Source organism: Penicillium chrysogenum (assembly GCF_028827035.1).
Source record: "Penicillium chrysogenum strain IBT 35668 chromosome Unknown utg000001l_segment0_segment0, whole genome shotgun sequence".
NCBI lineage: Eukaryota > Fungi > Ascomycota > Eurotiomycetes > Eurotiales > Aspergillaceae > Penicillium > Penicillium chrysogenum.
This window is the reverse complement of record NW_026622749.1, coordinates 8,222,211-8,241,875: the sequence shown is the minus strand read 5'-3', so window position 1 is coordinate 8,241,875 and position 19,665 is coordinate 8,222,211. Positions and strand designations below refer to the sequence as shown.

The following is a 19,665-nucleotide window of genomic DNA, read 5'->3' as shown; positions in this document are numbered from 1 at the left end:
ATATCCATTGTACAATCAGAAACTACATATGTAGGTAGTATTAATGCCAATTTGTACAGTCCATCATCTTAGGAGTCACGTCTTGACCACTTTGGACAATCCAATTACGCCATTTCGTTGTGATGTCCTTATCAAAGTTCTATAGGAGGTTAGAAACGACCATGAAGCTATAGGCATGAGCCAGACCACACCTTCTGATTTCACTGAGGTTTATCGGTAATGGTGTTCATAACGCGCATCATCAGAACTTCTCGGTGGGTGGCAGTAGCGGTAAGGTCGAAAAAGGTCGAACTAAATAGGGTTAAAGGCTGTATCTTCCAAGGTGGGAAGTAACCCCCATCATAACCTGTGGTTTATCTGATGAAAGTAAAACTCCTTTCAATCCTCATATTATTTTACGCCTACCGCCTCTATTGAGGGATTTATATAAGAAAAACTTCTAGGTGTTTAATGATTAATAACCAAAGAGAATATGAATAAAGTCAATAGATCTACCGTTTTTAATCGCACGCAGACAGGCTTAACGAACCGGCAGGCCCTCAAGGCAGTGAGGGCACTTGAAGAGCTGCAGCCCGCGGGCCGAACCGTCGAGCCTCAACTTTAAATCCCACCGCGAAATTTTCGCAACATCACCCCACTTCCTGTGTGGTCATCAACCTGCGTCTCCAGAAAGCAATTGGACGAGAACACTATCTAATACCCTAAAAAATATGGCGCCTATCAACCTTTCACATAGGCGGACACACAATTTACTCTTGATTTCGAAACTCTTGAGTTTGCGTGACACTGCGTCGCCGCTCACACTTGTCTTGGATTCTTTGGAGCAACCGGCTACCCCACTCCTGAAAGAATACATTAGGCGTGCAAAGGTATATGGACTTATAAAGTTGCCATAAGCGACCCCCGTGTCACGAGATACGGGAGTAGACGGCCATGCTAACTAGTTCGACAGCTGTCCAATGTCCATGTCACGCTCATCGCTTTTGAAACCCTGAAGCAACCCGATGGAGTCGATGCCTTTGTATCAACGCGCCGCAAAAGCCCCGCCGACATAGTTAAAGAAGTGAGCGCGGTTTATCACCCCATTGCAGCTTCCAACCCCTCACGTAGTAAGCATTCTGCATTTACCGTGCTAGTGGACTCCTACTTACTGTCTGTCAGGGCGTCTTATCCTCATTGATTCAATTAATCCTCTTCTCAACTCAAAACGAGTCGACCCTGGTTTCCACCTACCCTCATTCCTTGGCTCGTTTATTGCTCCCACGTCGCCATCGGCCAAGGTTGATGCGTCACTCGTGGTGATATATCATCAAGATGTCCCCGAGCTTCCACAGCAAAGTCCCTACTCGCCAACACCTATCTCTGAACTGACATATCTTGCTACGAGCATTATCACACTCCATTCGTTCTCACACGTTCTAGCACAGAAGGCTGCTCGCGACCGCAGCCTGGCTCCTCCAGTCTTCGGGCTCGAGGAAGAGCAAGAAGGCGTTCTCCTTGGCCGATTGGACAGATTGGTCGGTACTGGCAAAGCCGAGGGAATTGTGATTGAGTTGGAGCACAGACGGAAGAGTGGTCGTGGTGTACTGGAGTGGTACCTTCTCCCACCTGCGTCGCGGTATTCACCACAGCATCTGAAGGAGATTGTGACGTTGCTTGACGATAATGTTCTGTACAATCCTCCCATGGAGCAAGATCCAGGCGCTGGCGATGAGGAACCGACATCGACCTTTGAGCTGGGTCTCACCGACCGACAGAGACGTGAAAGAGAAGGTGTTGTGTTGCCGTACTTCGACGCACAGCACAATGATGGCCCAGGCGAAGGAGGCCGAATCCTTTACGACATGGGAGAAGAGGACGATTTCGACGAAGAAGAGGATGAGATTTAGACATCGTCAAATACGATACATGTTCACATGCAATTCTCCGTATTCTAGAATATCGGCGGATTGTAACCCGCAATCACCGAGGTATTAACTATGCGTACATTCATACAGCGAGGCCTATGAGCATGGCCACGGAGAGCAAGGAATCAGAAGAATCGCCAGAAAAGAAGAATGCAAATGACAAGCCCGACGCCAGCGAAAGGTCCGTACTGTGAAATGGTTAGCCACTCAGTCAGGGGAAATCTGGCGCAAGATATGAACCTACCTGCTTCACCAACAATTCCCAATTGATGCGTACAGCCGCCTTTCTGTACTTCTTGCTGTCCTCGCGCAGCCGCCCTGACAGTTCGCCCATCCGCTCTAAGCTATCGCCTCGATACAAGAGGTCCTCGATGTTCTTCGTCATCACCTTGGTGACATCACGGAGCTCGTCGTTCAGCTTGTCGAGGTTCTGAGATGCACGACTGTCTTGGTACAGTTTCTTTGTACGCTGAATAAATGTATCGAACTCGACAAAAGCATATGGGCGGAGGGTGGGTGAGAGATATTGTGAGGAGGAATAGGTAGTCGTGAATTCGGAGGCCAGATCAGCGAGGTAGGTGAATGCGAGTTTGCGGGGGTAGGACTTGTCGCAAATGCATAGGAAGCAGATGTCATCCTTGATTGTGTAGCTGCAAGCCATGTGAGAAATTGTCCATTGATAATGTTTGTTGATTGATGGGTGCGACTCACTGTAGATTGTATTGGCCAGACTCAATGCTGGCCTGGGGTGCGGAGTTGCGATTCAATCGTCGAAATATCATTTTAGCCTGACCCTTAATCTCAGAGAGCTCCGACTCAGCCTACAAATATCGTAAGCTCACGATCAGTTGATATAATCGTTATCACGTACCTGCTCGTCGTCGACCGAAGCTGCCAGCATAAGGCCTATTTCACATTGACATCAGCACCCTGCCATTCTCAAACTCCCAGAGAGTTTCTCACCATCGAGCCTCGCAATCTGCGTTGACCTAACCATCTTGAAAACGTTGCTTTCTCGTTCAGAAGGACAGCACTTTCTCCTTTGTTTTGCCGTCAGAATGCCTCCGAGGAAGAGAGACACGAAGGCGGTGGCAAGATCCCAGGCGGCAGAACCACGACGTTCGGGGTAAGCTCCGCATTTGCTTTTTGCGCTCTTTTTTACTGATGATTTATAATGCCCTAGTCGTGCTGCTACTAGTTCTGCCGATGTAGCAAAACAGTCGGGTCTCGCCATGTCGACCCCAAAATCTGAAGCGAGCTCACGAGCTAGGACCCCAAGAAGGCCTGCCGCTAGAGGGAAATGGAGCGAGGAACAGCTATTGACGAGCGACAAGTCTGTCCTCATTGACCTTGATCTAGTGGTATGACTTAATCATTCACAAATGCAATGCAAGATAACCCAAGCTAACGATAGCCTCAAAATGTATAGAAACTGCTGGCACGGCCTGAAGCGTGGAATTGCCTTGACGAAAGCGATAAGCGCGACATCCTCGCTCTACTCCCCCGGATGTCCACCCGGAGGCACAAGCTACGCTAGATGACCCAGACGCAAAGATACAACCAATACCCGACTCTTTCATCCGCTATTCAAACAACTGGCGCGATGGCATTCGTCAGTTCCAGATCGACCTCCAAAACGGCCGCTACGATCCCGAATGGCTACGTCAGGCGCAGGAAGCCAGACAGCAACGGGACAACGGCGACTTTGACGACTTCAAGGAGCGCGAATATGAACAGTTCTGGGGACAGAAGCAGAAAGTCATCTGGGATGCACCTGCTGGAGAAAGTGCGCGTGTGAAGATGGGAACTCTTATCGATGAAGGTGTCATCCAGCTGGGCGACGTCTGGAAATTTTACTATGTTTACGGTAGAGGCCCCGGAAGGATTGTCATCGAAAAGGAAGTTAGGGTATGTATAAACTTATACGATCCGCATACGGCTTTGCCATTTGCTGACTGCTACAGGTCGTTGACCGTGATGGGGTGAAATTGACTTTTGCGATTCCACCTGGTGAACGGGTCTTCCTCCGCAGCAATTTCGACAAATCAGAGCCATTTTCGACACCAGATAAGGGAAAGGGAGATGTGGAAGCCGACCTCGACACACAACCACAGCCAGTGACATCATCTTATAATGATAAACAGTTGAAACACGAGAAACCTGAATCACAGGTCACCAACCAAACCTCTAATGGCGAGGAGGTCAAACTTGACACCGACCAAGCACCGCACGAGACTCCAGCTTCTTCTAATGACGAGGAAATGAAGCTTGACAATGGCCGAACGCCACATGAGATCCCTATATCTTCCACTGACGACATGAATATCGACACCGGTACCGCCACACAGCCAGTCATTTCACATCCAGGTGATGAAGAGAGCCAACAAGAAACCCCATTCAGCGTTGTTATTTTCAGTCCCGGTGGTACACGAAATCAAAAACCCAAGCGTACAATCCCTGAGCCCGAACCTCAACCCCCAGTGAAACGCAAGCGAGGACGCCCACGTAAAATCCCTCCAAAACAACCGGAACAGGCCAAGGAACCGGAGGTTCCTCAGGAAGTAGAAGTGTCCCAAGGCGAGGAACAGAATACAGATGCTCCTCTTTCTTTCATGGAAATCGTGGCTGGAAAAATTGAAGAAAACGAAACCCGCAGAGCTGCAGCAGAATCCCCTCAACGAAAGCCTTCACAGCCACAATCCCCTTTGTCGACGCTTTCTTCTACCCCTGAGCTCCCAGCTCCAGAGTTATCTACGTCAGTAGAGGGGCCATCCATTGCCGATACCAACGGCAATGATGGCAAAGTGGAATTATTGGAGTCATCCATGGCTCAATCAGATACACCTATGGACAGCAGCGTGGCAACAATCGAGGCTCCCGTTGAAGCCCCCACTGAGGTACCCGCTGTGGCACCCGTCGAGGCTGAGCAAGACGAAATCAATAAACCCTTGAGTACCGAAGAACAGAAAGATCCGATCCAAACTCCATCTCGAACCACTACCAGTGAACCGGACGAGATCATTGTTCCCGACCTATCCTCGCCACAGGCACTTGTCAGGAAGATTCTACAAATCGACGGCCGCATGCCGAACGGCCGTACAGCGAATGCCTGGAAGGAAATTCGGTGCTACCGAAGCAACCAGGACATGGGCAGTCTCTTTGATGTGCGAGAGGCTTGGTTTCTCCAGCATGGACGACATGAGTAGCTGCCTTCCACTTCCAGCATGGAAATAGTGATACACCAGACCATTTGGTTTTCGCCTACACTGCCCTTGGTATCATCTGAAGGTCAGGATAGCAAATGGTCCATACATAACCAAGGTAGCTAGCTTACAATGAACGAATGAATCCCAAGGTCAAGTAGTGTCTTCTAGATAAAGCAACAAATAGAAGTCCAGCATGGGTGTAAAGGAACTCTATTCATGTTACCCTTGCAAAGGGCTCGGAGTCATCACATCTATGGGGTAGGAATTACCTCGCTCATGATGCCCGCTTAGGAAATGGAGATCTAGGTAGACGGCCCAATTGTGTCTCTAGTGACCTGTAGTGGCTCTTCCCACTTTGGCGGAAGCCCTTCTCGCTTTCCATGTGTGATCTGTGGGATAACATGGTAGGGTTAGTGGGCATTTTAGGCAGAGCATGCATAGGTACTCTTGTTTGTAGCGTAGTATAAGTTAACAGCAATATAAAACGAAAATTACGTAGCCCACAAAACCAGGCTCGTTATTTAATAAAGGAGAAATATAATTGCAGGCTGACATTATATACTAAGGCCCATCGTTCGTTCCAGATATAGTAGGCATAGGATCCGAGTCCGCAGCAACATCAACAGCAAAGCTGGCCTGTATAAAGTCTTCGAGCTCTTCACTCACAGTCTTGAGCTTCTCCTTGACACTCGCAACACCTTCTTGCCCAACAATATGTCGCGAAGGAGGGTTTTCATGGCCACCAATTGATGTGATAGCATAGACTGTTTCAGAGACCAGCACTTCAAGATGTGCGGGGCTTAATGGTGGGTGCATGGAGACAACTTCAGGGGCGGAGAATGGGCCATTTTCAATGGAGCTGACCCGGGCGTTTTCGTCGTTCCCTCGACTGGGTGTGACTGGACTGTCAGATGAAACAGAAGCATCGGGGAGTTGGGGGACAAGATGGTTTAAGATCCCGCGGAAGAGAGGTGCTTGATTGTTGGCCGGTGAATAGGCAGGGAAGATTGGAGGAACGCTGGTCACTAGGTTGGTGAGGATGCCAATTTCGATGCTGCATTGGAATATTGTGAGTTTGACATTGAATGGGGCAATTTCATAAGCCAGACTCTGTAGAGCTGTTTAGTTTCTGTAACGAAGATCATTCATGCGGATGTGCATCGAGAGACTCACATCACAGAAGCCTTCAAGCGCCCAGCCTGCTGCGCAGTACATTCCTAGTCCGGGTGTACCGATGTGGGCCGCTATATATTGTCAGACAAACATCCAAGCAATGGTCAGAATATGTTTCTTACTGATCCCTGATATTATCAGCACATGCCCTGCTCGCTCTTTCCTCATATGGGGGAGCGTGGCCTTGATGATATTGAGGGGGCCAAAATAGTTAACCTCGAATTGATCGCGTACGAGATTCATGGTTTGGGTTGAAGCAGAAAGTTCTTCAACTGTTCCAATAAGGGCTAAGAAGGATGTCAGTATATTGTGCAAGGGTACTTTCAAGAAACGAGGGTCACCTTGACTTGTGCAGCATAGAAGTATGTCTACTCTTCCAAATGTCGCGACGGCATCTGCCACGACAGCCTGGCACCCTCCCATCATTCTGCGTTAGGAAAGAGTTAGTAATTAATATCAGAATCCACAATTGACCTGGCTGTCTTGATGTAGCGCACCGGATATCTAGTGGAACTGTCTTCATACGGTTTGCCCAGCCATCACCGTGGTGCTCCACCTCAGCGAGAAAAGCATCAAATTCATCACGGCGACGTTCATCGCGTTCCAAAGCTGAATGTGCCAGTCCAAGAAATGCATAATCTCCATGCGCAAGGACCTGCCGCGCGACTGAGAGGCCAATAGGTGAATCCCCCGCGGTGATCAGCCATACTCGAGGCTCATTATGCGACGGGAATTGCGCGCGGGCATCAAAAGAGGGGTGATTGTCCATGAGGGTCAACGCCAACAGCCAAACGCGTTATCCATCACGCGATTGCAATTTCAAAGCTGCTTAATAGCAAACAAGTATAAGAATGGAGGATGCCCGGAGGGTCGGAAGACAAATGCCAAGACCGCGCAAGTTCCCGGGCCTCGATCTAATCTTCTAATCGCCCATAGCTGGCCTTTTGGCTTCTCTTCTTTTCCTCATCCATCATGTCGGAACAGAGGCCACGCAGACAGGAGGAGTCCAACGTATGTGTCGCAGTTTCAATGTTGTCGTTGTGGTTGAATTTACTGACCACCTTTAGTCGGGCTTCAAAGGTGCCCTTCAGGGTCTTGGAATCTTCTTGTTGGCCCAATTTGCCATCAACCAGTACATGGGAAATAAGGACAAGGCAGACTCCCCCGGCGTGAATTCTGCTGGAATCCCCGCTTTCGCCGATCGCCCCGATCCTAGTGAAGTCGCCGAACGTAGTGCTCTTCCCGAGGTCATCGCTCCAATCTGGCCCTCTGACAGCGCTATCGACCTTAACGTTTATGTATCTCCGTCTATCATTGTGCCCGACTTCAAGTCACCGGACAGTGTTCTTGTGGTGGACGAGAAGAACTTCACAATTGGAAACTACAGTGACACTCGCGAAATTGACACCACGATCCAGGTCCCAAAGCAGGTCCAACAGAATGGAACTCTCTGGGCTCACTTCTTTTTGGCTCGCACAGGATACCAGTTAGACCCCACCGCTAAGGACTACAACACCGCTGATGCAGTCCACTTCCTCCGACCTCTGAACCAGTACCTTCCCAAGAAGAAGGTCAAGAAGCTGAAGAATCTCCTGTCGGACGCTGAGGATGAACATGACCAGGAGGAAGATCACACCCCGGATGTTTCAACTATGTCGTACTACCACCCCAACTTCACCCTGTCCCTGATCCCGGACTCCGGAATTCAGAAATTTGCTCAGATGAACCCCGCGGTTCGCCAGTATGTGCAGCTGGAGCGGACTGGTGCCCGCGATGCCAGTGGAAAGAATGGATGGTACTACCCGATCGCATTCGTCAACACTTTTTGGCAACTGAAGTCCCATATGTCTGAGTTGAACTCTACCGTCGAGACCGTGCCGTTGCATATTACTCTCAACAACATGGCGAACTGGAAGTTCAACATCCTTAGCGGCGTTGACGAAGGTTCCAAGCAAAGTGCGCGCCAGGCCGCTTATGGCCAGCCTGTCCCTGGAGGTGGAGATGGAACCGAGTGGGAGATGGTGAAGGAGATTCTCTTGGATACCAACATCTGGCTCCTCGGTACCACAGGTGTGGTCACTATCTTGCATATGTTGTTTGAGACTTTGGCCTTCAAGAACGATATTGTAAGTGATACATCATCATTAAAAGGTGTTGTGTCTAACATCGCTAACATTTCCACTTTCAGGCCCACTGGCGTAAGAAGAAGGACGTTGTTGGTACTTCAGTTCGGACGATCCTGGCAAACGTCTTCATGCAGGCTGTTATCTTCCTTTACCTCATGGACAACAGTGACAACACCTCTTGGATGATCCTGGCCAGTCAAGGATTTGGTATCCTTCTCGAATTCTGGAAGATCACCAAGACTGTCGACGTTCGCTTGCGCCCGCCACCAGCCAGCTCTTGGTTGTCGTTCTTGCCCTATGTGATTGTCTTCGAGGACAAGCACAAGCTTAGCGAGACCGAGGAAAAGACCAAGGAGTATGATGAAATTGCCTTCCGCTACTTGTACATCTTGGCTGTTCCCCTTCTGCTTGCATACGCCGCGTACAGCCTGGTCTACAACACCCACAAGTCGTGGTACTCTTACATTATCCAGACCCTGGTGGGCAGTGTCTACGCGTACGGCTTCCTCATGATGGTCCCCAGTCTCTACATCAACTACCGGTTGAAGTCTGTTGCCCACATGCCTGGCAAGGCGTTGACCTACAAGTTCTTGAACACCTTCATCGACGATCTCTTCGCCTTCACGGTCAAGATGCCCTGGCTCCACCGCCTGGCAACTCTTCGTGACGACGTCATCTTCTTCGTGTGGCTCTACCAGGGCTGGAAGTACAAGGTTGATTACACGCGCGTCAACGAGTTCGGTCAAGGAGGTGACAGTGATGAGGAGGAGGAGTCTACTCCTGCTGTCGAGGGCGAGAAGAAGGAAGTAGCTACCCAATCCTCTTCCAAGGCTACTTCGAAGTCATCTACTCGCAAGAGGAAATGAATTAGGGTTTAGATACAGGTGCCGTTGGCCAATGGGCTGATGGGACCTGAAATAAACACCTTTGCATACGCAGTGAATCTGTCGATTCCACTAATATTGGCATGATGCTGTTGAGCATCGGAACATAATTATTACAATGTTGTAGCGAGCAATGTTTAATTCCGATTCTGTTAATTAGGACTCCTTAAGACTACTTCAGAGTTTTTAGCTTCACTTATCCAGCATCATGAAAGTAGATGAGGCAAGTAATTAGGGCGACCAATATAAACTGGAGATGTTCTGTCTGTAGAAGCCGTTGTTGATGATTACCCGATTAAGTTTAACGCCATTCTCGCATCTTCGCGCCCACTCGTTCTTCTATGCAACTGTTGCTGGCTCTGCACCAAACAACATTCATTCCTTTAGCTCCTTTACTTTTAAAATTATCGCAAGGGCTTGCATTTGACAGGAACTTCTTAGTTGCTTTTTTGACGCGCGCAATTGAAGACGAAGCGCGGCATTGCGCAACCACGCGCCAATACCACCATCCCAAAGCAAACTACATTCTATCATTCTCGACAACATACCAATTGTGGGAAGTTTTGTAACTAAATTTGTGTAGATGGATACTGAGATAGGTAAGTGGTTCTTGTATTCTTCGAATTGAGTAATGCTAACAATTCTTCAGGTACCAACCAACCAAGCGGCCTGCTTGATGCAGTTGAGCACCTGGAAGCCGGTATGGCCAAAAAGCTTCTTGACACAGCAAAACATGTTACTAATGCGATTGAGTAGTTGCATTTGTACCCCCCAAGCAGAGATACACAGATGCCAGTCTACTAGCCAAAACAATCGCTTCAAACGCGTACGAGAGCGGCATTCCGCAACCCGTGCTGGCCCGTCTCCTGAAGATTCTGACCACGAAAAATAACCTGGATCAGGGTACAGTTACAACGCTGATTAAAAGTCTATACCCCCAGGAGAGAATTGCGTCCAAGAATGTCACTCAAGTGGTGTGCTGTCTTGGGCCCAGCAAGAACAAACCGAGCCCCGCCACACAGGCTCTGTTGTTGCGCTGGTTGATTCTTGCGTACGATATTTTCGAAGATAGGACGCATCTTGCCAAACTTTATGCTGTTCTTTTCAACTATTTGGACATGATCAGTCTGCGGAAACCACTATGTCACCTTCTCTCGCTTATCACAAGACGAAAACACGTCAAGCCATTCCGCATTCAAGCCTTGATGGAGTTGATCCAGACTGCCAGTGGCGAAGACAAAGAGCTTATTAGCCTTCTAAGGATCTTCAAGAATTATTACCCCGAGATCATTCTCGGTGAGTTTGGAGGATCCAGAAGGAATGCTCTCTTCTTCAAACATCCAGACCCCGAGTGGTCAAGTCATGCGAAGGTGCTTCAAGATCAGAATATGGAAAGAGTACAGGCTGGCCAGGGATCGAGTTTCCAAGTCGTCCACCGGGGGACCGTGAAAAGAAGTAGGATTGAAGTGGTTATTCCAACTCTACAAACTTCACGGGTATCTCATAAGCACACATCCCTAGAGGAGCTTCGTGACATGGGCCATTTTGTCGACAAGCTTGACAAAATTGAGTTACCAAATCAGATTATCTCAACTTTGGGCGATGCAATGGCTCAGAAGTATCTTCATCTGGTCCAATCTGAACTTGCCAATCATCGTCTAAATGAATGGCTGAGAAGCTTCCTGGAGGACAAGTTGGAGACGCTACGTGAGGATGAAGATGATGATCCAGACACGTTATCATATGTGTTGGAATTTGTTGTTGGATATGCGTCCTATACCAAAGTGAGTTCTTCGGATAAGCCACTGTCAACTCAGACACTGACAAATCATTAGGACCTCCCATCCTCAATACGTTCCTTTTTGAAGACTTATATGAAAACATGGAATGGCAAGGACAATCTCGACCACGTCTTCCGACTCCTCCAGTATATTCCAATCGGATCTTTCGAGTCTCTTCGAAGTGAGTTTTTGTCACCATTGGAGTCAGCAGTGTTGGACGCGAGCCTTCGTTCGAGAACAGCATTGCTGGGTTTCTACTCGGCGTTTATCAGCCAATGGGGTGTCAAACTTCGGTCACAGTCAGATACAACAGAAGAGTCAGTCCATCTGAGTCAACTCATCGTGCACGCCGAGCTCCTAGCATTTTCGATCCTGGAGTTGTCGGTGGAGGATGAGGATAGGAAGTCCAAGCCAGCTACAATCTCTGTACTCGACTTCTACAGAACCCTTTCGGAACTCTTTTCTCACGCTCCCCAAGATGCCCGATTCCGCCTCACACTCCCGCACGCGCAGACCGTATACACACTCGCCTTCACACCGAGTGTCGCTGTGATCTCGAGCCTCAACTCCATCTTGGCCGTCTACAAATCTGCATTCGAGGCCTCTCTGAATTCGCAAGTTCTCCAAGCACAAAACTCCCCGGCTTATGGAACAGACCTCGTTGGTCGCTTCAACGGGTATGTCATGGACATGTGTAACATGCTATGGCGGAATCGTGCACTCAACACTGAAGATCCAAATGCGCTAGGCTGTCTTGTCCCAGAACCGACCGCCACTGCTCTGGCGAACTATATCAAGGCCTTGTCCCAAGCAGCCAGACATTACGACCGGGAAAGCGCATTCCATACTAGTCTTACCTCGATATTCTCTCTCAGCCACCACGCTGCATTCTGCAACCTGTCTGCAGCTTGCTTTGCGGACCTGGAAGAGGACCAGCAGATTGCGGATCACCGCCCGAAATTGAGAAAGCCGGTCACTCAGAAAGTGCTACAGGCACTGGAGAAGGATGGCGGTGCTAAGTTTACATGGCAAGAGTACCGTGTACATATGCTTGACTGGTTGGATGCGATTGGGTGCCGGGGTACTGGCATTCTGATGAGAAGCACAATGAAGGCTTTGCGCAAAGAGTAATACTGATAGGGTGAGATTTTATACCAGTTCTAGAAATGAAAGTTCCATAACGCCATTCAAATGCTTGGTATCGGTATAATACATATTGTACATGCTCGGACCTGGATATGAGCAGTCTCGGGTTCGGAGCATAGCGTCGAAGATATCAGAACTTCTCAGTCGAATTCAGATATATTTCTTGAACACTGGGATCTTCTCGCAGAGCACTCAAGAGGTCCTCAAGATCCTTTGCCTGTTCCTCGTCCTTGACCTCGACCATGCTATCCCTGTTGGGATCCCAGAAAATCTCCAATTCATGAATGCTGAGACCTGACAATTTGGCGAATGTCTCGCCCACAGTTTTTGTCTCTGACGGATCCGTCAAGATCACGAGGCGACCTTTGTCATCGGTGGTGATATCCGCCGCTCCTGCTTCGATAGCCTGGTCCAAGTAGTCGTCCACATTCGCACCGTCTTTCTTCTCCATAACTACCCTCCCCTTTCTCTCAAAGAGGAAGGTAGTAGGAGTGACGATTCCTCCGTTGTCTTTAATCATATAGCGAACGTCTTGCAGCACGCGCGCCTTCTGATCCGTTTGACACTCTACAACGGCAGCCACCGAACCAGGCAGCATGGCCTCAATTGTCACAGATTCTAGCGCTTGGCCCGACACACTAAGTCCTTGTCCGCGAGCAATTGCTGCTTCGATAATGATTTTCGGGACGGAGGCTCGTTTCGCATTGGACAGCGCGAGGGCTAGACGGGGATTGTACTTCGTGTCGGGTCCCCACACTAGAAAACAGTATTAGGACCTGAGATATGCACAATTGAATGACCATACATACTCTGTGTAGCACTGGCAATCTCCTTCCCCACTATTTGGCGTTCCCTGCTCTTCGCCTTGTCGTTTCTGGCCTTGTCATGCTTAATCGTAGACCATTTGTTGTGACCTGAGAGGATGGCCGACGAAGTGCTGAAGTAGCGACACTCATGGCAGGCAGAATCAATCCACCGGGGCTGCCGCAGCAGCCTGTTAAGCCTGAGGGCCATAATGTCTTTCTTTCTCCGTATATATTGTAGATGAAGATCCGATCTCCATTGAGATACACTCGGGCGGCTGTTTATCCGATCTCCGCGGACCGTGAGGCCACACGATAAGGAGAGACCTGAACATGGGGTTGACGCAACTACTATGAACTAAATATCCCCAACTTTTTTTTTTTCTTTCATGCTTATGGGGCTACGCTTGCCCTGAAACTATTCCATGTCTTCCTCTGATACAGCCCCAGCACTCTCCCCACGAAATGGGGTTCCTGAGCTCGACATCCCTAAACTACACGCTCTCCCCTCCGAACAACAGGAACTGTACATGCTCACGTTCACCTCCGACCTCGTACAATACATATCTGGATTGGAAGCTGCGGAGGTTACATCGCAACAAAAGGATCTCAAAAAGGAATTGTTCAAGATATTGAACCTCCCTTCACCGACTATCACTAGAGTCCTCCGCAACAATCTAGGGCGATGTTTTGGCGCAATACTCAGCAAAGGGGATCGCGGGATCCTCTTCGAAACGATCACCGACCTACTCGCAATTCTGAATGCTGGCAAGAGTGAAGCCGAATTGAAGACCAAATTCGCTGCGGTGCATTGTCTGGGGGAGGTCTTTGCGACAGCCGGCGACAGCGCGTTCATGCAGTCCAATGTTGCGACTTTGGGCGCACTCAAACTTCTGAAATCAGCAAGCAACCATACTGGTCTTAGGGCAGTTATCTTTGCAGTGATGCGCAAGATTGTTGTTGGTATTGGGGTCCCTATCGATGAAGGAACCGCCCGCGACATCTGGAAGCAGGCCCGAAACGCTGCTCTCAGCGACAAGTCCACTTTCGTCCAAGTCAATGCATGCCGCTGCCTGGAGCAGTTGGTTGCCACCACACCATTCTTCGATAACACACATGATTTCGAACAGCTCAAAACCCTGGTATGGAAGGTTATCGACAGCCCCGCTGCGCCGGTGCGGCACGCCGTAGCTGCGGTTCTCGGTCGGGCACTCATTAATCTACATGCTACGAATGCGCACGTCACGGCCGTCCCGAAACCGAAATCGAAGAAATCGAAGCGCATGTCGAAGAAACCGGGCGTGGGGCTGGAAGATGAGGAAGAAGCTGAGATGTCAGAGTCGTCTGCCCCTAAGAAAAGCGACTCGCGCCTATACTTCCTTCTTCCGGACTTATTGAGGCAGCTTTCGTCCCAATATCTGAAGAGCACAACTTCGAACCGCTCACGCGCTGGGATCTGTATATCCTACAAATATGTTTTGCGTAATCTGGGGGACAAGATTGTCGAGGAGCGCTATGGTCAGATCGCGACAAACTTGCTTGTCGAGTTGTTGAATCATCCCACCGTCACATACAACCGCTTCCGCGTACTCATGACCAGGAGGTTCATTAAGAGTATCCTTGAAGATACCATTGGTCAGGAATTGCTGCGTGAGAACAGTCAACTCAATGCAGCAAAATGGCTAATCAACGATATCCTCAAGGACTACCCCCAGGTCATCCAGGAACGCCGCGAGCCCAGCAAGTACACACTAACGAGTGCGGTCAGCGCTCTGTCGTCGTTGATTTCATCACTTGGTTCCGCCTTCAGCGTTCAGGCTGATAGTTGCCGAGATGCTCTGCTTCAAGTCCTCCCTCACCCTAGCTACACTGTTCAAGTTCACGTTGCGCATTGTCTGCGAAACTTCGTCTTAGCCTCTCCCCATCAGCTGCTGTCATGTGTGACAATCTGCATGAACAGTTTGAACAGGGAAATTGGACAGTTGGGCACACCGCGCCAATCGCCTCGCCGGTGTGTTGGTTATGCCAATGGATTATCAGCAATGCTCAGCACTTCTCGTCTACAACCACTTTATGGAGCAGTAGATGTGTTTGCACGTGTCTTTACCCAGGCAACGGATCTTCTCAAGACGAGCAGCACTTCCGAGCTTCGGGTTGCCAGCATTCAAATCCAGGTAGCATGGATTCTGATCGGAGGTCTGATGCCCCTGGGGCCCAGCTTCGTCAAGACCCATCTGTCTCAATTGATGCTTCTGTGGAAAAATGCACTCCCCAAACACCTCGGCAAGGAGAACGCTGCCCAGCCAGGTACCCTCGAGATCAGCTTCCTGACTCATGTGCGGGAGTGTGCACTTGGCTCGCTGCTGGTGTTCATGGAGTTCAACAGCAAATTGATCACATCGGATGGCGCAAAGAGAATAGGTGCGATGTTGCAAAATACCGTCGAATTCTTAGATAACTTGCCTAAGCCAAAGGCTATGGAAGATCTTTCACAAAGACTGCAACCGTCCCTGCAATTACAAGATTATTCGATCATGGTGCGCCGACGTGTGTTGCAGTGTTTCACCAAGCTTGTGCATGTCCATCCACTTAGTCATGGGGACATTATTTCTCAGTCCAGTCTTCTCAGCCTGGCTATTTCGTCATTTGCAGACCCAGATGCCCAGTACAAGCAACTAGAAGGCTCTATTTCCGGCTCCGCCGGACAATTCGATGGTCTATGGGACCTATGTGATAATTATGGATTTGGTGTCACTGGTCTCTCCCGAGAATATATTCGTGCTACACTGTCTGGCACTCAGGAAGATGACAAGAGTCCTGCCTGGTCTGCGCTTGATTCCGTGGACCAAGTTGTGGACGACACCTTGGCCTTCCCTATTTCCCAAGCTAGCGAGCATGACGCGATCCTTCTATACAGTTTGCGAGATGGGGACAAGCTTGCTGTTGATCCCCCAACAACCGGAGTTGTCAATTCGGCAATCGATTTGTTCTCTGTGGCTCTCGCTCTTCATTCTCCAAAAATCCAGGAAAGCAGTGTCGAGCAGATCGCTACATTCCTCTCCTCTCCCGGCCTGCAAAGAAACCCCGGCAGGAAAGCAGCATTGGTCGTCAACATCTCGGTTGCCCTTTTACATACTCTGAAAGTTGCTGTTAAGGAAACGGACTTCGTACCTGGCAAGCTAAATCCGTCCACTGATAAGATTTTGCAAGAGCTTCTCCAAAAATTCGTCATAGATCCTGACCCCGTTGTTCGCACAATCGGCGCTGAAGCACTTGGACGACTTTGCGACAGCGCTGGAAACACGTGTACTAACACACAGGTTAATTGGCTTGTTGACACCATTGTCGAGAACAGAGAGCCTAACGCCAGAGCTGGCTGTGCTGCTGCCTTAGGATGTATCCATTCTCAGATTGGCGGAATGGCAGCTGGTCTGCACCTCAAAACGATTGTTGGCGTTTTGATGTCTTTGTGTAACGATCCTCACCCGGTTGTCCATTTCTGGGCTCTTGGGGGCTTGGAAAGAGTTGCCAACTCCGCTGGTTTGACATTCTCGCCTTTTGTCTCCGGCTCTTTGGGCATGCTTGCTCAACTCTACAACGCTGATACCCATAACGAGGAGGCAGCCGCGCTGGCGACTTCCAATATTGAAATGTCATTCTTGACACCCGTCGTGATCAGTCGATGCGTGGACTCTCTCATCAATGTTCTCGGACCGGACTTGCAAGACATTGCGAAGACCAGAAATCTAATTTTGACCCTACTTCGCCAATTCCAGTTAGAGGAAAACCCAGCATTGGTGACGGAGAGTTCTAAATGTTTGGACCACTTCTCGATGTATGCCTCCAGTTATGTCGACATTGCGGCATACGTGAAGCGACTGCAGACGGAGCTTCGAGCTAGCAACTTCATCATGCGAGATGTGGCAGTCCGTGGACTCAACAACCTTATGAAGCGAGACGCATCATCTGTGATGCAGACTGTGGGCCAGTCTTTGGAAGACGATATCTGGCTCGCATTTGATGAAGCGCCGGACAATAAGTCACTCAAGTCAATGATCCAGGACTGGCTCCAGCAGACTGCTTTGACAGAAACCGAGCTGTGGATCCAACGTTGTCAGAACATCATGACGAAGACACGCCACAAGGTGGAACATGCGCCCACCCCAGCTGTTCAAACCGCAGCTGCTGATATCCCCGATGACGAGGTTGCCGGGTTTGCCTCGGCTGCCGGGGAAGGTCAAGGTGACACTGCGAATGAAAGCATCGCCGGTCAAGAAATGTTGAAGTGGCAGACCCGCAACTTTGCCATGGGCTGTCTCTCCGAACTTCTAGCTACTGTGCAAGAGGCGATCCTGCCAGACTCTGCTATCCCAGCGGAGTTGGCTCTCCAGAAAAACGTAGGAGATATCGTGAGAATGGCCTTTTCCGCATCTACAGCCAATGTCATTGAGCTGCGCGTATGGGGATTAAAGATCATCGACCAGGTCCTCACCATGTTCGGTAAGACGCCGGATCCCGACTTTGCTGAAGCCTCGCTTCTTGAGCAATATCAAGCTCAGATTGGGTCTGCGCTTACTCCTGCCTTTGCTGCTGATTCGTCCGCGGAGCTGGCCTCAGAGGCCATTAATGTGTCGGCGACTTTCATTGCTACGGGAATCGTAACAAATGTCGACCGCATGGGGAGAATCTTGAAGCTTTTGGTGCTGGGCCTGGAGAACTTCTCGAAGAACCCGGAGACTACTGAAATCGGTGATCTTAAGGGGTTAAACTCAAATGCTCGAGTCATGGTAAAACTTGCTCTGTTCTCGGCCTGGGCTCGGCTCCAGATTGCAAGCATCGACCATGATTACTTGACCCCGGTGGTCCAGCCTTATATTGCGAAACTCACACCTTTGTGGCTTTCCTCTCTTCAAGAATACGCTCGATTACGCTTTGAGCCAGACATCTCTGGTAGCTTGGGGACAATCTCGAGCGGTGACCTGGATGAGGTGTATGCGGCTTTGAATCGTGAGACTTTGTTGAAGGTAAGCCCCAATCTACCTGTTGTATCCAGTGGACGCTAATAGTATCTTCAGTTTTACCAAGATACATGGTTATACTTGGTTGATGCAATCGCTGGGCTCGTGGAGAAAGACATCGACTTTGTTTTCGATGCTTTGGATGGCAAGTTGCAGCCACCTCAGGAGCCTAGTGGCGCTGAGGGCGAGGAGAAAGAAGAAAAAGCCACCAAAAAGGAAGAAGGGAAAGGTCATGATATTAACTACCGCGAAGAGCCTGTTGCATTCTTCTTCGTTTTGTTCGGACTGGCTTTCGAATCTTTGGTTGATCAAGGAACTTCGGCATCGCAACGATTGGAGATTCTTCAGGCTCTGAAGCGAATTCTGAGGCCGGTCATCTCTGGAAATGCCATCTACCAAGATGCAATCTTCACAGAGACAATGGACAGCTTTGACCGTCTTGTGTTGACAGAAGCTACCCCCATCCAGACTGTCATTGTCGAGATTGCCCAAAACCTGTCATTAGATCACCCCGCAGCAAAGGGCGACTCGGAACGCAGTGATCATCTTTCAGATGACATTGAGCAACTCTTCGAGCTCACAAGAAGCATTATTCTTGTTCTCGCTGGAATGCTTCCCAATCTCCGGGAATCGACACCACTTGCGCGGTTCAACGTCAGTTCGGATGAGTCTTTGACTCTCATTCGTTTGGCCCTTCGCTCTCTCGTCGATGTTGCATCTGTATTCCCATCTATCATTCGCAACGATCTCCATGCTTGTATTCTCCATATTTTCGCAACTATCCTCGCAACTGGGGTCTGCCAAGAGGGTGTGGTTCCCCAAGCTCTGCCCATCTTCCGGCAGTTCGTTCACAGCATTACCCACACAGCGGAATCTCCCGAAGACCTAGAGGTCGTCTCATTCCAGCTTCGAGGATGTCTCACGCGCTTCCTGACCATTCTCACAATCGCCCAGCGACGAGAATCGGATATCTCCATCCCCTGTGCTAAGAACACGCTCCTCGCCATCACTTTCCTCCTGACTGCTGGCGCACACGTCATCCCGCCCCAAGAACCAGTCCTGATTCGAGTTCTAGATGAGTTCCTTGACTGTCTTCAAGACGTCGGTCTTGCCACCGTCGCAGCTAGCTGCCTCCGTTCGATCCTCGTTAAGCCAGGCTCTCGTTCCACCACCGATGAAGTGATCGGCCGACACCTCATCCCGCGACTGATCGCCTTCATGGTTGCCTGCCCTCTGGACAATGGGGATATCCCCAGCGACCCTGAGAACTCCCGCACAGTGGTCGCTCGCACACTCGTGTCGTGCATCTCTAACGCCACTTTCTCCGCTTCTCAATTGCCTGCTGCTACATCCCTTATCATGTCGGCACTATTGACACGTGCCAAACGTGAAGGCGAGTCCGTGCACCAGGAGTCGGCCGGCCATCTTCTCGAGCTTGCCAAGGCCGACCAGCTTACTTTCCGGAGCCTGGTCGCTACTATGGATGCAGACCAGAAATCACTTCTAGAGGAAGTTCTTCGCAGTGCCGGAGTCGGTGCTGTTGCTTCGAAGACTGGTGCTGATGCGGCAGACAATGCTCCCCAGGCTGCGCCGAGTATAGCATTGCGCATGGATTTCTAGA

General features: G+C 49.8%; 8 protein-coding genes across 8 annotated transcripts; 5 read left to right on the top strand and 3 right to left on the bottom strand.

The window, feature by feature from the left end:
* Positions 1-710: 710 nt before the first annotated feature.
* On the top strand, positions 711-1,889 carry N7489_003247 (Elongator subunit IKI1; the record flags this gene model as incomplete). Its single annotated transcript, XM_056709002.1, has 3 exons — positions 711-869; positions 953-1,109; positions 1,162-1,889. The coding sequence occupies 3 exons, from the start codon at positions 711-713 to the stop codon at positions 1,887-1,889; spliced, it is 1,044 nt and encodes a 347-aa protein (XP_056573304.1).
* A 143-nt stretch (positions 1,890-2,032) lies between these two features.
* Positions 2,033-2,904, bottom strand: N7489_003246 (SNAP receptor SEC22; the record flags this gene model as incomplete). Its single annotated transcript, XM_056709001.1, has 5 exons — positions 2,033-2,095; positions 2,152-2,557; positions 2,619-2,728; positions 2,779-2,813; positions 2,871-2,904. The coding sequence occupies 5 exons, from the start codon at positions 2,902-2,904 to the stop codon at positions 2,033-2,035; spliced, it is 648 nt and encodes a 215-aa protein (XP_056573303.1).
* Positions 2,905-2,965: 61 nt separating this feature from the next.
* Positions 2,966-5,113, top strand: N7489_003245 (uncharacterized protein; the record flags this gene model as incomplete). Its single annotated transcript, XM_056709000.1, has 4 exons — positions 2,966-3,033; positions 3,091-3,268; positions 3,429-3,815; positions 3,872-5,113. 4 exons carry the CDS (start codon positions 2,966-2,968, stop codon positions 5,111-5,113), a joined length of 1,875 nt encoding a protein of 624 aa, XP_056573302.1.
* A 561-nt stretch (positions 5,114-5,674) lies between these two features.
* Positions 5,675-7,055, bottom strand: N7489_003244 (short chain dehydrogenase/reductase family protein; the record flags this gene model as incomplete). The annotated part of the gene is made up of 5 exons (XM_056708999.1): positions 5,675-6,223; positions 6,287-6,357; positions 6,409-6,573; positions 6,628-6,713; positions 6,784-7,055. The coding sequence occupies 5 exons, from the start codon at positions 7,053-7,055 to the stop codon at positions 5,675-5,677; spliced, it is 1,143 nt and encodes a 380-aa protein (XP_056573301.1).
* A 203-nt stretch (positions 7,056-7,258) lies between these two features.
* N7489_003243 (CLPTM1 family protein) lies at positions 7,259-9,278 on the top strand (the record flags this gene model as incomplete). Its single annotated transcript, XM_056708998.1, has 3 exons — positions 7,259-7,297; positions 7,354-8,412; positions 8,475-9,278. The coding sequence occupies 3 exons, from the start codon at positions 7,259-7,261 to the stop codon at positions 9,276-9,278; spliced, it is 1,902 nt and encodes a 633-aa protein (XP_056573300.1).
* Positions 9,279-9,879: 601 nt separating this feature from the next.
* N7489_003242 (Mis6 domain protein) lies at positions 9,880-12,208 on the top strand (the record flags this gene model as incomplete). Its single annotated transcript, XM_056708997.1, has 4 exons — positions 9,880-9,895; positions 9,946-9,996; positions 10,053-11,080; positions 11,132-12,208. The coding sequence occupies 4 exons, from the start codon at positions 9,880-9,882 to the stop codon at positions 12,206-12,208; spliced, it is 2,172 nt and encodes a 723-aa protein (XP_056573299.1).
* Positions 12,209-12,353: 145 nt separating this feature from the next.
* On the bottom strand, positions 12,354-13,237 carry N7489_003241 (post-initiation translation factor DPC29; the record flags this gene model as incomplete). Its single annotated transcript, XM_056708996.1, has 2 exons — positions 12,354-12,979; positions 13,033-13,237. 2 exons carry the CDS (start codon positions 13,235-13,237, stop codon positions 12,354-12,356), a joined length of 831 nt encoding a protein of 276 aa, XP_056573298.1.
* A 214-nt stretch (positions 13,238-13,451) lies between these two features.
* Positions 13,452-19,664, top strand: N7489_003240 (AP-1 complex accessory protein LAA1; the record flags this gene model as incomplete). The annotated part of the gene is made up of 2 exons (XM_056708995.1): positions 13,452-18,050; positions 18,102-19,664. 2 exons carry the CDS (start codon positions 13,452-13,454, stop codon positions 19,662-19,664), a joined length of 6,162 nt encoding a protein of 2,053 aa, XP_056573297.1.
* Position 19,665: the final 1 nt, after the last annotated feature.